At 43.7% G+C, this 16,437-nt stretch overlaps 1 protein-coding gene across 5 annotated transcripts in view; it reads left to right on the top strand.

Annotated features, from left to right (window-relative positions):
* The first annotated feature begins 717 nt into the window (after window positions 1–717).
* The window catches only part of ANK2 (ankyrin 2), a 190,793-nt gene continuing 175,073 nt past the window's right edge, over window positions 718–16,437 (top strand). For all 5 annotated transcript variants that reach the window (XM_041396874.1, XM_041396867.1, XM_041396871.1 and 2 more), the window contains exon 1: window positions 718–835. In XM_041396874.1, the coding sequence (XP_041252808.1) occupies window positions 755–835 (81 nt within the window). In that variant the 5' untranslated portion in view covers window positions 718–754. The remainder of the gene's footprint in view (window positions 836–16,437) is intronic.

Genomic DNA, 16,437 nt, shown 5'->3' with positions numbered 1-16,437 from the left:
TGTTGTGCTGCAGATGTTCGTTGTGTTTGCAGACGGCGCGATTGTCGGAGAGTGAATTCATGCCTCACTGGGTCCTTTCCACTTTCTCCAGCCTCTCCTCTGCTGAGTAAGCAGTTAAAGGGAGTTTTTTCTTTTGTTTGTGGAGGAGGGTGAGTTACTTGGGCTGGTTTTTTTTCAGCTGGAAGTGGAACAGTGTAGGTTTTTTTTTCTTTTTAAAGCGTTCATCAGAAGAAACAGAAGAATGCATTTACATGTGAATGTTGCTGTGTTGTTCTTCCAGCCCAAGGAGGAGGTGATTTATTTTAGTGATATGAACGAACTCCTTGCGTGCCGTGCCAACCATTGTCTGCTTTGGTAGTGACAGTGAATCATCTCTTGGGTGTTACACTTGTGGACAAATACCTCGCTCAGGGATGGGTCTGGGGACAAGGAAGGTGTGCCAGCAGCATCTCCTGGAAGTGTCCGAGGCCAGACTGGGCAGATTGTCCTAATCCAGCGCAGGGCGTCCCTACCCATGGCAGGCGGCCGGAACCAGGAGACGAGCTTTGAGACTCTCTCCCAACCCCAGCCTCTCTGCGATTCCAGCCGCTTTTCTCCCCCGGAGCATCTCCCGTCCCCGCCCCGCCGCCGCCTCCACGGCAACGCCGCCGCCGCTGCGCCCGCCCCCGGCCCTGCCCCGGCGGTGCCACCCCGCGCCGGGCTGGGCGCGGAGCCTGCATGGCACGGCACGGCGCCGGCACTGCCGCTCGCCAGCATGAACGAGGAGGCGGCCCAGAGGAGCGACGGCGGCGAGAAGTGCAACGGGGGCAGCCAGCGCAGGAAGAGACCCAAGAAGGTGCGGGCGAGCCGGGCGGGGAGCGGTGCCGCGGGTCCCGGGGATGCTGCTGCCCTGCCGCCGCGAGCAGGGGGCTCTGCCCGCCTGTTTCCGTGCGGAAAGGTAGCGAGGCGAGAGCAGAAACCTCGCTTTCTGTGGTTTTTGTTCTCTGGAAGTTGGTGTGGTTCGGCAGCGGGTGCCGCTGAGCGCGGGTTTGCCTCGGCTGCCCTTTAAGAGAGCGGGTGGTTTGTTTTGACAGAAGGTGGGATTGGCTCGTGTGCTGCCACACATCCCTTCTCCTTCGAGCTGGAGTCTTACAAAGCTTTGGTTTATTTTTCTAGAAATGTTTCTTGAGGTCATACTGTAAACAGCCGTAGAGAGATCCGTGCTAGCTATTGTAGCATCCGCGGCAATTCGGTGATGCTAATGACAAATACCTGGTGAAAATGTGAATTTGTCCAGCCACACCCAGTTGCCAGGGCACTTTCTCTGTGCGTCCAGTCTCTCTGTCATAAACGGCTGATTTTCGAGGTATAGCTTGCCGTGCCCACTGCTTCAACCCCACGCTTGAGGTAATTTCTTTTTAATGGCTTTAATTGCAGGCAGCTATTTATTTCTGTTTGGGCTTTCTCTCCCCTTTAGGAGGAGAGATGCCTGTGGTGCTGCATAATTATGACATAAACGGGTTTACCCTTATGCTCCCCTCCCCTTCTTTTATGCCAGTTGCTATAACCTGAGTTACCACACTGAAATGTGGGGGACTGCTTACAGGGTGAAGAGGAATTGTTTAATCCATACACAGCGTACACTGGTGAATTCTTCAGTCCCTCATTTTGCATAGAATTTGCATTTTAACCAGCACTGTTCACGAGCAAGACAAATTGTTACAGACTGTAATAACGCGCAGACATGTGTTTGGGGGCTTCTGCATGGGGTTGGACCTGGTGGAGGAAAAGCTCTTGTGCAATAGGTTAGTCCCTTTTATTATCACAGAGGGAAGATTCTGTACCTACAACCACAAGGGAATGGGGGAATCCAGTCTAAACGAGAATTTGAACAAAAACACCCTCACCCCACCCCGTTGTGCTTGGAATATCGCCTGGATCCCCGCACAGTGGGAGATTTTATATAGCATCTTGGCCTTATATTTGAGCAGAATCTAGTAGGAAGGAGGATACCTGCTTTGTCTCAGCTCTGGATTTGAAAGGATTTATTTGAGGGAAATCCATCTAAGGAAGCAAGAATCAAATGATTAAGTGTATAGCCAACGTTTTAATTGGACTTTTGGGTTATCTGGAAACAATATCATATATTAGGAGAGAGGTTTTGAAGTTCTGAGGAGTCAAAGTGGTTGTTTGGATTGCTTCTTTTTTAATATCTGTGTTTGTGCTTTCTTTTTTACCACATTGTTTTCCAAGTAAAGTAGCCCACAGCCTTTCAAGGTTGCAACAACTGCCAAATGAATGCTTGGAAAGCATCTCTTGCACTGAGTTTCCATATTCAGAGTCTTCCAACAGCTGATTCATCTTCATTTTTCAAAAGCATAATAAATGCTTGGGTATCTTCTTTTACAACTATCAGTCTTTTACAACTAGAAAATATTAATGGGGCATTTTCAGTTGACAAATTTTAAGCAAAAAATATTGTTAATCCCTGAGTTGGGATGCACTAGGTGTTTGTGGCTCAGGTCTGGTTTTAGGTAAGCTCTCACCAATCTTCACCCTTAGTGATTTCATGAGGAAATACAGCTGCCTTTGGTATTTCTTTTAAAAATCTACATATTATTTTCTGAAAACATCAAAACTGGTAACTTTTTGATGAGGGAGATAGACCCTGGAATAGCCAAGAGTACAAGAATTCCAGGTTGAATTCCTCTGTGTTTTGACGAGGTAGGCACAATTTATTTTGGGAAGGAAGACAAAAGTGCCATGTGCAAGAGCTCCAAAATCCCAAGTAATGTAGCCTGTTTTCAGGTCCTGAACTACTTTTGCTGAACAAAGCTGCATTGCACCAGCCAATATGCCCTCTATCTGTTCTGCGGAAGTTGATCCCTTTTGTGTGGATAATTAAATATTAATTGAGCCAGATGAGTTTGATCTATGTATTGGGAGAGACAGAGAGCGGCTCTTCTCGGATACAGCATTCAGCTGGATCTTCTGTATTCCAGGAAGCAAAGTACGACTTTCTCTAATTTTCAGCTGTACCCCCCTTTTTAATTTTTTTTTTTTTTTTAATGTGTGCACACTTTAAAATAAGAAGGCTTCAGTTTTGTCCTTAAACAGGATGGGAAAAATCAAAATTTTCATGGAACGGAGAAAATGACTACCTATGCAGAGCCAAATTTAATCCTCGTGGTGATGGTTGTGCCTTTGTGTGTTCTTGCAAGTGGGCTGCCTCAATATGTTTGTTAATCCAATGGTAGGGTTGTGTCCAGTTTTTCTGTGGTGTTTTGTCCCTGTGGTAACTGGGATATGATCAAATTTGTGTTCTTGGAAAGAAAGTCCGTGTTCACTCAGTTCCAGTATTGGAGAGCAGAGGATGCAGCCGTGGACAGGACTCGTTCTGTGGTTGGTGTAACTTCATGGGGATTGGTGTGAAGGGGTGATGCAGTGACTAATCTGGAATTTGTAATGTATTAGTGTTTTCCTTCTGTTTTTTGCCAATTCTGTTGCAAAGAGCTCAAGTGTGAAATTCCTAGAATTCCCTTAAAGAACGTTTTTTCCTTCTAGATTGTTTCAGATGAAAACCAACTACTGTTGGTCATCATGTGAAAAAGGAAGCATGTTCCTATATCTGGTATAGAAAGCACTGATGGCAAAGGGGCTTCTAGAAGTCAGAAGCTCTTCCTGAACTTACAGGTTGTTCATAAACCACACTGTTGATGGATCAATGCAGAAATAATCCATTTTGGCTTAATGTGGAATTCCAGTCTTGTTACTTATATTGCTGATTCTGTAAGGAAAATTAAAATCTTGGAATCAGACCCACAGTGGAAAAGACTTGGAGGAAGTCATAATGTTGATTTAAAGGAACCAAAATAAGACTTCATTTTCTAACCTAATCATAATCTCCTCTTTTAAATAAAATTGGTTGCATTATGTGAAGTACTTCCAGTGGAAGCTGTGTGCTTGCTAATGGAACCGTTACAGTGTCCAAGCTAATCCTTTCAATTAATTTCAGTTAATTAAGGCTTTTTATTCCATGCATAAGGTAACTGAGACCCATTTTGGAATACGAGTGTCATGTTGGTCACTTCTGTTCAAGAACAAGGATCCCAATGTAACAAAACATGCAGAGAGGGATTGCCAGGAGAGTGAGCCTGTCCTACGAAGAATCCAGAGGAGCTTGGCTTTAGTGTGCTCAGGCAAAGGCAACCTGAGGGGAAAAGGAAATGAGGCTCCTCTGCAGCCTTCTAATAGGTTTAATCAGATAAAAAGCCAAGAGAAACTTAATTATGTATGAGATATGATTTCTCTAACGTACCACTGGACTGGATTCAGCTCCTTCGAGGAGGTCCCTCTTGCTCCCATGTTTCTGTGCTTTCCTCTCTGTCATTTACAGTCTCATAATAATATTACACAGCATTCTAATTGGTGGTAAATGGGGCTACTTAAGTATTTCAAAGTGCTTGTTTACCTAGTAATTTCCCTCTTGCAACTACCAAATTTAGTGGAAAATTAAAGGCCATCAAAAGAAGGGCTTGAACCAGTGACCATCTCTCCTGAAACTGGTGTGGGGACTGGTAGGACAGCAGTTCCAGTCCCCTCTGGGTGGTGTTTGCCTGAATTGCCCTCATTCCACATTTGCCAAGTCCCACTGTGCCCTCTCTAGTTGCTGCTCCTTTGCTCTTTACCCCACTCTGCTGTGATTACTGGTGACAGAAAAATAGCTGTGGCCACCCTGCTCTTGGCTGTGCTGTGGAGGGATCCAACCAGAATGAAACCAGAGTGTCCACCTGAGAGAGATCACATCCTCCAGCTTTAGAGGAAAGAAGGTTTTCCTGCAGTCAATAAGCAGTAAATTGAACAGGCAGAAAAGAGCTAATGAGAGAAACCACAGGCTTTTCTTTCTTTCAGCAGTAGAAGGCTAAAAGACTTTATCACAAAGGAAAAGTGGTAGTTTCAAGCTAACCCAACTCACTGGTGCTCAGTATTGCTAATTTTACTGGTAACACAGCTGCTGTAAGGCTGGAAGGTCTTATTCTTCTTCCAGCTGTGGGAGAGAACTGAAACTGCTTTGCTCTCAAAAAAGCTATAATCCAATTTACATTAAAGCAAACAGGCAGATACATGGTTCTAGAATTTGCTCTGTAAAGAAGAGAATACATAGAGAAAAAAAGAAACTTCTTTTAAAGTCATGGACAGGTTTGTTTAGAATGTTAAGGGTCAAACCAGTTGTGTTGGTAAATGTCTGCCCTGTGCTTTAACGTGGTTTGCACTATCATGAATCTGATGCAACTCCACTGCTATTCTTGCGTTATTGAAATCAGGATTTGCTTGTTCCCTTTGCCTTTTATTCCTATCACGAGTCTTCCAGCACATTTTGTGCCAGGTGTAAAACTAAGATTGTAGCTGCAAGCGCTTTGCTGTATTTAGCTCTAGTTGCTATGTGTGGTGGTAACAGCCCAAAAATGATGTGTATTTCTCCCACTTTGGGGTAGATTGTCTCACCTATGTGTCCTCGGTTGCATCAGCAAACACTCCGTGCTCCCATCACAGCAGCTCCATGGTGAGTGACTCTGGAGAAATTATTTCCATTTGTACTTAGAGCAGCAAAACAGGGAAAATAATGGTGCGTGCTGGAGCTGAACATCTGAACTCCAGAGCATTTTGTGGCTTTGTGGTTGTTTTTAAGCATCATAAAGTGTGTAGGACAGAGAGTGCACATGGTCTGGGCCCCATGGCCGAGCCTGGCTTTTCTAGGTCTCTGTGTTCCAGTGTAACAGGGTCACCTCAGCCATTACTCTGCTCTACAGCACTGATGCAATGAACGAGTCCTAGGTCTAACACCACCACTTGGAAGGTTAAATTTGTTCATTGTGGCCTTTAAAGGTAAAATACATATATTGTTTTAAAAGTGTTCTTGTTTTTATAACAGAGTAATAGGGCTCTGCAAAGGGATGGAGTTGTTGTGGTGTATCAGCAGATTTGTGCCAGTGCTGCGTTTCACAGATTGAGTCTGTGGAGATAACCAGGAGGAAATGATCTGGATCAGTGGTGACTCTTACAGGGAATGGTGTGCCTGCTTGAGCCTGCATCTGCATGTTCCGGGCTCCCGATTTATCCTTCTCAGCTCTTGCTCATTTTCACCAGTGTTTGGCAAACATCAAGTGAGTCACAGAAGCCAAGTTCCCCTCTTCCCCAGCCAGCTTCCCTTTCTCCCTGTGGGGTGCCCGGGGCTCTCAAGTACTGCACATATTGTATGGCGCAGCCTTGTCACGCGTTCCTGCGGTGACAGGGGCTGGGCTGGGCTTAAAGCCACCTGTCCTGCCTCTCTGGGGACACCGGGGCCACACTGGAGGCAGCCACGTGCTCCCTCTGCCTCCCTGCCCTCACAGCATCTCCCTCTCTTACCTGCCCGTCCCTGTGGGAGCTGCTGTGTTTTGGTGGTGCTGTGTCCCTGTCTGCGCTGGCCGCGCTGTGTTGATGCTTTTGATGACATCTCTGGCTAGGGACGTCTTTTCACTCTACAAATTGAGACTGACATATGCAGCACGTAGATATTTGGGTTAGACACTGGGAGCCCTGGAGCTCTGAAATGCAAGGAACAGAGGGAGGCCAAAAAAATACTAAGATGGCCAGAGGCTTTTCCATTCTCATTTATTTTCAGGAATTAATTATTTCAGAATCTTTCCTAGCTGATTAAGTCAGCTTCTTTTGTCTTGGTGACAGAAATTGCTGAGCTGAAAATTTGAGCTTCCTGTCATTATGCCTCCACTGTATAGGAATAATACAGTATTTCTGTTTTCAGTAGAAATTTGCAGTGCTGTTATTCATTCAGTGGGATCCTAGTAGTTTTTCATTTTCTCATTTATTTCTACTCCATTCAATTGTTCTCTGGCACCAGATATAGGAGGGAAAAATATTTAAAAAGTAGATGCAGATGGACCAATGTTTAAGGCTCCTTCAGAGTGGTTTCTGAAATTGTGCAAGACAGTGAATTACTTCAGGTCAGTTTTGGTAAAAAAGTCATAGTTGAAAGGATGTGCAACTGATTGTCAAATTCATCTTTCTTTATTTTAAATAAGAAGTTGGAGGAAGAAAAATGTAGTATTACATGTTTACCTTTTACACATAAAAGGCAGTGTATCCTTTCGGGCACTGCGAATCAGTTTGGGAATTGATTTCTCTTCTTCCAGCCTTCTTGAAATAAAAATGTTCCTTGGGCATGCAGCAGTTTAGGCAGAGCAAAGGTAGACACCAACCCACGTTATCTCACCTCTTCTGTGCTCCTTCCAGCTGGCTGCACTTGGGTTGCAAGCAGGTACACAATTTGTAACCTACTTCTGTTTTCTCTGGGTTTAGCTCTCACTCACACACACACACCAATTTAGCCCATGAATGAAGTGCTCTCTGGGGAGTAGGATCAGCTCCCAAGGAAAGGATAGAGTAAATGGCAGTAATTGCAGTTGGAAGTGATTTTCTAGGTTAAACAGTGTGTAGGTTTCTGCCACAAGCTGAGTGGTTGGGAAGGGGTTGGTTGCTTTTGTTTCCTTCAGCCTTGGCTGCCGTGCATTTGTGTTACTCTGTAGTATGGATCTCAGCAAGCAGAGCGTATGGATTTCAACTGGCACCAGGAATGCACAGATCCCTGCAACAGTACAGCTTCATGATCAATTAAATCTGCTAATTGCTCCACTCCTAGGGCTCCTTTATAAGGCAGGGCTTGAAGTGTGTGTCAGTGTAGTGGAGGCAGCAAAGAACATTGGTGATGGTTTTGAAGTAGGCAGATGGAAGTGGGAACTGGTGTTTACAAATAATTTACACCCTTCTATAGGATAACAATTGCAAACCTTGTTTGTCTCTTCCTGTATTAGAAATTGTGCTGCTTCCCTGTCATCAAAAGCCTCTGCTAGTCCTCCTTTTTAAAACATTTTAGGAGTCTAATACATCTGGCAGCTTTCAGTATCAGAGAGCAGATGTCAACATACAAATGTCAAGAAACAGTGGCACTTATTCATGGCATGAGCCACTGGAAACCTCGTCTGCCTGTGCTGGTGGGGACATTGGTATGATCTAATCAGGAAGAGAATGAATGGGCACAAACACCAGGAGAAGGAGGCCCCGGGATCTGTGTGTGTGCACTCTTGGGTGTGTGGTGTGGTGCTGTGTCCCAGCCTGTTTGTGTTTTTTCCCCGGGCATGGCAGCGGAGCACAGCGGGCTGCAGTCCGTGCTGGAGGTCAGTGTGGGTTTGGTACAGCCAGCTGCCTCAGCTGAGGAGCTGAGCTCTTGTTGCTGTGCACCTCTGACAGGGCAGAGAGGGGTGAAGACCAGAAACAGAAGCTCTGGAATGGGCACAGATTTTCCAATCAATCTGTGATTCATGCTCATTAGCTTTGAAACACTGAAGAAAGGCGCTTTATGAGCTGGCATTTCCATTTGTGCTTTGACTGCTTTGCCCAGGCTGAAGACAGAAAGATGACTGCAGCACTCGTGAAAACAACGGGAAGAGAAAGATGGAAACGTGTTCTGTGCCTTGTCTAAAGGTCACTGTCCTGGTTGGAGATCACAGCCTCCCACTCAGCCCTTGGATCTGCTGTCAGCCTCTTATTTGGTGTGCAATACAAGTAAAATGGGTCAAGTGTAGGGTAACTTTCTTTAGTAACTGTAGGCACACACTTTGTGGTAATTTGGGGTGGGGCTGTGGCTGAGCCCATCCCTAATGGGCCACAGCTGTGCAGCACAGGTGAATAATATTAAAGGTAAGGAGGCACGGAGTGCCCAGGGGCTCTGGGCAATCACCCGAGGGAGCAGAGGGCACACAGGTGCCCTGCATGAACACGAGGGTATAAAGGGCTGGGCTGAAGAACAAGAACGGGCAGATGCTTGCAGCTTTCTGGAGTGGTGTGGTGTTGTTCTGCATGGGCAGGTACCTGAGGCCTTCTGAAATTGCATCCTGATATTCCCTGTGCCGTGGCTGTCTCAACTGCAACTTGTGCTGCAACAGGTAATGATTGCCTTCAGAGGTGGGGGGAAAGGTGTGATTGTTCCTTCATGTACTTTGTGCTCCTCACCTGAAAGACAAGCCAGGCTTTTGTTGTTGCATTCGTTTGGAATTCATTTCTCAAGGAAGTCGTGGCCCTTGCAGAGCTTGCAGCCACTGCAGTTGTGTTTGGAGGTATAAGTGTGTGGGGCTTGTGGTTAATTATACGTGATGCTGTGTGTTCCTGAATGCCTCTCTCCCCCCTGCTCGTCAGCAGAACTGCTTTTTGCACAGCCACATCCCCAACAGAAGCAGCAGGCGATGGCTTTCAGTTGGAAAACAGCTGCCAGGAGCTCGTTATGCACTAATGTACACTTTAAGATTCAGGATTGCTCCTTTGCAGAAGGAGCTTACGAGTGTGGCCCGTTCCGAATGTGGCTGGCAGCAATTAGGATAGTGATGCACAGCATGCCTTTCCTAGAAATCATTGTAAAGACCAGCTTATACCTCTGAACAGAAATAGTATGGTCTGGATTGCACTTATGCAGCACTTCTGTATATGGTATCCCAATTTCTTTTAGTGATTGAGAAAAAAAGTCCAGCTGGAAATCTCTTCTGCACATGGTAGTTTCATCTAAACGAAAGCCAGATGCATTTAAAAAAACCAAACACAACAATTACTGAATGTAAGTTGTAAATAGAGTTAAAGAAATTCACCTTTTTGATATAATCCAAGTGATGAAGATATGGTTACAAACTGGTTTGGTATGATTGGAGTAAGGGAAGCTTCACGTGTTGGGTGATGACGCTGGAGCCCATACTTAGAGGATGATTCACAGGGGAAGGCACATTTGAGCTGGGGCCTTCTTTTCTTTTCTCCTACCTGTCCTCTTGGGAGGATTAATGTGAATGTGAATTTTATTTTATTTTGTTTTTCCCAAAGGAGGAAACAAACAGTTAAGCTTTTATTGAAACTTTCTGAGAAAATAGATATAGCTGATCTCCCCAGAAGAAAAGCTCTCGTTAATACAAAGGGGACTGAATGCCTCAGATTCCAGTCTTAAATGCTTCCAAAGTCTTACAGTCTCCAAAGGCAGCTGTGGCATTTGTAATTGTGTTTAGAAATATTTTCTGTAGGTGATCAGGTTATGGGTTTATCAGTCTCAGTGTTCCAAGCCTGAGGCCACAGTTAGACAAATGGTGTGAGGCAACGCTGCCACCAGGTGAATGTTCTTCCTGGGAAGCAGAGTAGGAAATTAATCTGGGTTTGAGCTCCCCTCTTCCACCCTGGACAGGATACAGGGTGGGAAGGAATGGAAATGAGGAGCTGGTAGGTGAAGGATAGGCTGGTTTTTTTTTTGTGAGGCTTTCAGTGCTTGACTAGATCATCAGGGAGAGGTTTTTTCACTATTATATACTTATAAAACCCCTTTATTGGTACAGCTTGAAAAGCAGGTAATTATTTAGTGGGTTTTTTTTTTCCATGAAAATATCTAAAATGTGATTTGCAGGAACATGAAATGAGGGTGTGATTTACCTTGCTGTAGTGCTTGGTTTGACCAAGTGCAATTGGGCTGCCTTCTGATGGTGGTGATATTAATATGAACTCCTTTTATCAAACAGCATTTTTCATTATTGCAGCTAATGTGCTTTACAGGAGAAAATTGGTGTCACTGCAGGCAGTTGCTTTGCAGTGGTTTGCCTGGGCCAGCCTCAGGTGCAAGTGCCAAAACAAGGCTGAGGATCCAGCCTTGAATCCTCAGCCCTTCTGCATCTCCCCTACTGTTGGAGACCATATCCAGGGGGCTTTATTCCTCACATCCCTTCTTTTTAAAACACTAGCTCTTTTCTTTCTGCCCTTTACTTTTCACCCAAAGACTCCTGAGCCCAAAGTTTTTCCTCAGAGGTTACTCCAAGTATTCAGAAACTCATTCAGGTTGGATGTGCCATGGAAAGTGGACCCTTACCTTAGCTGTGTTCAAATGAAACCCACAGCTCATTTTTAGAGCCTCAGTCAAAGCTTGCTGAACTTTATGGAAGGATTCTATTAACTTCAGTAATTTTGACTGCTTTTTAATGGCTTTGAAATTCATACCAGCAGGAGCAAGTTGATTATTTTCTTGTTTACCCTTGACGTTTATGGCTACACAAATAGTTGAATTAGGACTGGTTTTCAATATACTTAGAGATTAGATTGATAAATTCTGAGTCTGGGTGTTTAATCCTTCTCTGGAAATTCTTTCCTTATTACCTAATAAAATTACTGCCTGGTTTTATTTTTGTAGTAATGACAGCCATTATTCTGTATTGGTGTTTGTGGAAAACATGTTATGCTATCAGTCTGTGTCCCAGTGTGTGCCATAAAATCCAGCAGGTACCTGTGGAAGCAGGCAGCTTCTTCTCTTCCTGAAACATTTCAGTTCACCTTTAAATTCTCAAGGCAGTTCTCAGCTCTGACCTACTGCATCTCAGCAGTGAGGATTGGGTAAGTCTGTCACATACTGCCTTCAGGTGGTGAAATGCATAGGTGGATTATTCCAGGTGGCATTACAACAGTTTCTTTTGGAGAGAGTTATTTTCACTGATATTTTTTTTTTAATTATTTTTTCTAACCTTCAGAGTTCTGTTTCTCTGGCTTCCTACAAGCCACCCAAGTACTGTTGGAAATCAGGACGAGTGTTTGGCAAATCAGTTTGTGTCATTGTTTCCAAAATACAAAGCCAAGTTCCTCTTTATTGTGCTTGAATCTGAGCACTCTGGCACTGCCCTGCTAGATCAGACAAAGCCCGCAGGCTGTGGCGGGTTTGGAAGGTGATTTCACCCAGGCTGTTGCACTGTTCTGCACTGCTGAGAGCCTTACTCAGAGTTTTGCTGCTGTGCAGGCTGCGCAGCCTTGAGGGTGATCTCAGAGGTGGCACATCCAAGGGCAGCAGGGAGGGTACATTAATTGTGAGATTGTTGGGAACAGTGGCGCTTGTGACAGATTTCTCCCAGTGCAGGGGTCGTGTGAGGGGTAAGGATGATGTCACTGATGCATGTGCTGACAGAGAATGTACTTAAGATTTACTTATTGTCACAGGTTTTTGGTGTCCAGAATTTCAATCTCCTCTTGGCTGTGGTTGAGGGCAGTGGGGAAGGCATTGCAGGCAGTTTTTGTCATTAAATGAGTGTGGAGAGGATGAGCTCCAGAGCTGCACATGCACAGTGACCTGCTGTTCCAGGAGAACTACAAACAAAATTCCAGGTGCAGAAAACCCTCACAAGTAACAGCAGGGATTATTAGGGGTTTATTATTTTTTCATTACTTTTTGTATTACAAAATATTTCAGGAGAGAGGTGAAAGAAACACGCTTTCTTTACATTGATCTCATTCAACCTCTATTAAAGTTGATCTGAATCTTTAAGTTGGGCATTAAAGGTTCAAATGGTTGCTGAAGCCCTTTGCCCACTCCAGCCACTGTCACTTCATGCAGTGCTCAGTGGATTTTTTTCTTAGGTCGTTAAATGCCTTCCATGTATCTGTCTCTTCAAATAAAGAACTATTTCTTCAGCTGTTCTAAATCAAGAAATGTTTCTGTAGCCTCTGGGAACTTATTAACTGCAGGGGTTTCACAACTGGATTGCTGGCACTTAATATAGTTGCAGTGAAATAAAATGGACACTCACAGAAAATTATGGAAAGCCTTTAAGGAAAGTAATTGGAAAGCCAAAAAGGAATAACTTTTGGAAAAAGAATTGTGTTGATTTAATAAATACAGGGGTTTTATCAGCATCTATCTTTTGTGTAGATATAATTTTGAAAATGTTTATCACCCTTTTCCTTCATTTCTTCTCCTGATATTTTTACAGAATATCTAAAACCTCTGTCTCACTGGCCTCGGCTGCCAGCCAAGCGTTTTGTTCCGAGTTTATTCAGGCTCCTGTCCTTATGCCCCTGGCATTGTCACCCCTGTGCAGGTGCTGGGCTCCCCGAGAGGGAGTGTGACAGCAGGCAGTGGCAGCCTGGGCATGGCCAGGATTAATGGGAGCAGCTTCCTTCCCCACCACCTTCCCTGTCTTCAGCAGAATGGGTGCATTCCCACACCTTGTTTTCTTGAAAAAATACCTCATTTTGGTTTAGAATATAAAGAAATGAACCCTCAGTAATTTGTGCAGTACATTTTCACAAAAAAACTTTCAATCTAGGAGGTCCAGACTCTTGTGTCCTCCTGGCACTGGTGACAATAAGTGATATATTTTGAATCTTTCTTAATTAAGCCAGGTGGTGCTTTATTTGAGGATATGCCAAAGAGGGCAAATAGCATTGGACTTAATTTAGACTCCTGCTTAAAAAAAGTGGAAGGCTCTAAAGCAGCATGGTATTTTAGTTCTTTTGGTATTTATTGAGTAGGTAGTTTGAAATATATCTAATTCTCTCTCAGGTTCACTAGTTATTTTGTATGTCTGTGTTGGGGCTCTCAAGGTGTTATTGTTCAGAGTAACCTGGACATGACACTTCAGCTTCATGTCATCTACTCTGCATTTGCATTTGTGTATTAATTTGAAACCCTATACATATTAATTTATTGTAGTTTACATTTAAAAAAAAAAGTAATTAATATTTACAAGCCTGCAAGAGTGTTTTCAGAAGGGGTTGTATCAGTTTGGCTGCACTTATTTAAACATTCCTAGGTCAGTATGAGCCTGTGTCACCTTAGAAATGTTTAGCTGAAGGTGCTGAGAATGTTCAGGGTAACCTGCTAATCACAGCCAGTTTGAAAGGATCTTATGTCACTGAGACTTTGTTAAATCCCAGGCTGCAATCTTATAATTCCCTTTGGTAAAAGGCCTTTCAGTGCTTTTACTGTGCCATTTTAGCACGAGGAGTGCTGCTTTTAAGGTGGATCTTGGAGATAAACTGTGTTCTTCGTTAATGACTTTGAGAGTGAAGGATGTTGGGGTTATTTGCAGACAGGAGGTGCAGGGGCTGACTTCAGATTGCTGTAATGGAAGTTACAAATGAGGAAGGCTGAGAAATGCTGAGACATAATCAACAGCTTTTCTAAAGAAGGCGTTTAGTAGGGATGGGGTGTGTCTGCTTTTATCCTGTAGGTGCACGTGTGCATCTATGCTGGGGCATTTCAGCTTTAAATAAGCCTTTTTCTGTGTGCAGTTCTTTAATGAACATTAAGACCATTAGCTCCATGGTTTACTGTGATAAATTTTAGTAATTTTAATGATGTGCACAGAATTAGCAGGAAATAATCTCATATAATTTGATCCAAGCATTATTTTACCCTCATGTTTCAGACTAGGAAGACCTACTTTCCCACTTGGCTTTTAAAAGCATAACTAGTTGCAAATTAATGAACCTCTGCTGCTGACTTTGATCTTTAAGGTCCCTTCCAACCCAAACCATTCTATAATTCTATGACTTTGTTACACCCTCTGTGTGTCAACAAAGGAGTGGGAGTATTTTAACAAAGGGATGGTCGGTTTCTATGCTGGATGACCAAGATCACTTGAGATATTACTAAAATTCACCTGACAAATTGTTAATTCTTGTGTGAAAGGCACCAGTCCCCATTTTTACTGAAATAAAGTAGAAAAAAACGCAAAAGACAGAAATTTTAAAATTAATTTCATCCTTTGTCTTATCTATAACAATTTCTGGTTTGTATGCTAATTGTCTTGAAACAAGTGTCCAAATCAAAGGCAAATCTTCATGACTAAGCTGTACATTGGAATTAGTGTTATCTGCAGCAGGCTTGGAGTTTTTTCCTCTGATTATTTTCCTCTGAAGGTTTTTTTTTTTTTTTTTTTTTTTTTTTTGCACAACCAGGCAATGCTTTTGAAGAGACAAATGGAGTAAGGAGATATCTCTGTTTTGTGTTTGTGTTGGAAATAACAAGTAATGCAATTAGTAGATGACTGCATGAGCACTAGCAATTAGAGCTGAAGAACGTATGAAACGTGTGAGTGCAGAGCCGTATTTCTGTGTCATCTGCCCTGGCAGAAAACCAGGCAAACTTCACTCAGATGGGTAGAATTGTTGACTGATAGGTTTTAAACTTTTTTGTCTAACTTTGCTCAGCTCTGATTTTTGAAGTTTAAACCAGGTTTTGGGCAGTGTGATGAGCAGGGAAAATCAGAGTCCATCTCCTCCTCCTCTCTTTGAGAGGGTCTGTTTTACCTTCCAAACCACTGAAATTTCTACAAATCCAGTATCTCATCTCCAGCATTCACAGCTCAGAGGTGCATAGCAAAGAATAGCCTTATTTTTGTAATTTTATCTCCATCTATTCCATACCAGTTTGCTTGTGCAGGTCCATTTGAAAGAGCTTATTAAAAAAAAAAAAACCAACACCCCAGAAACTGTAATCTATTTGACATGATGAGGTCCTTAACAAATTGGCTTTGTCTGCTCCTTGTGACCATTATTCCCTTTATGTCAGGGCTGCTCCATTGCTCTGGAAGTCCTGGGTGTAGTTGTGTGAGGGTTATCCCATTTTCCCTGCCATCCAGTGAGCAGGATCCGTGTGCAGCCCCGGTCCTGCTGAGCCGTGCAGGTGGCACCGGGGCAGCTCTGCAGCTTCCCAGTGGCCACCGTGACAGTCACCGTGTGTGTGGCATCTCAAAGGGCAGAAATACTCCTGGCCAGGCCAGCAGGGCCTTGCTCAAAACTTTTACCCTTGGACTGGTCTAATATATTTATTTTTTTTCAAGTCTTGTTCTGGGTATCAAAATTTTGGTGGATCAGCCAGGAGTTTTTATTTCTCTGCTGTCTTCTGCATAGAATCATGGAGTCATTTGGGGTGGAAAAACTCTCTAATCATTGAGCCCATCTGTTCTCACAGCGCTGTCAAGCCCACCACTAAACCATGTCCCCAAGTGCCACAACTGTACATCTTTTAAATCTCTCCAAGAACTCTCTCCCACTGCCCTGGGCAGTCTGTTCCACAGCTTAAGTTATCCTTTTTCTCCCCTCTCCTTTTCCTTTTTTCCTGAACTTTGGTAGAAATCACAAAATGCAACCTTTGCTGTATTTTGCTGCTTTTGAATTTTAACTGTTTCCCACAGCTTGGCTAGCAACCTCTTTGGCTGCTACTGTTACTTATACCTTCTGAATATAAGAAAAGCAAGGAAAACAAAAGCAATCAATATTAGTTGCAGCTGCTGGCACTGAGCACAGCCAGTTTTTCAATACAGAAACTTTGTCCCTAAGCCTATTGTCGCTCCATCATCACCAGTTCCAGTCTCTTGAGATTTTGCCACCTCAGTGACACTGCAGGGGATTATAGTAATTAGCCCAGTCTTTCAGAGACAGCTATTGAGCCTCCTGGAACAGCTTTTGGATCAGTGATGTTACCACCCTGGGGTGGAAGAAAATTGATAAGGCACTCTATTGTAGGTGATCAGATGGGTCTGACAGAGGATGGAAGTGCTATGGAAAAGGAGCTGTCCTGATTACCACGTTCCTTCTTCTGTAGGGCCATTTCCA

Source organism: Onychostruthus taczanowskii, unplaced genomic scaffold (assembly GCF_017590055.1).
Source record: "Onychostruthus taczanowskii isolate IOZ18803 unplaced genomic scaffold, ASM1759005v1 scaffold131, whole genome shotgun sequence".
NCBI classification, from domain to species: Eukaryota; Metazoa; Chordata; class Aves; order Passeriformes; family Passeridae; genus Onychostruthus; species Onychostruthus taczanowskii.
The sequence above is the reverse complement of the archived record's forward strand: the minus strand, read 5'-3'. Positions and strand labels throughout refer to the sequence as shown.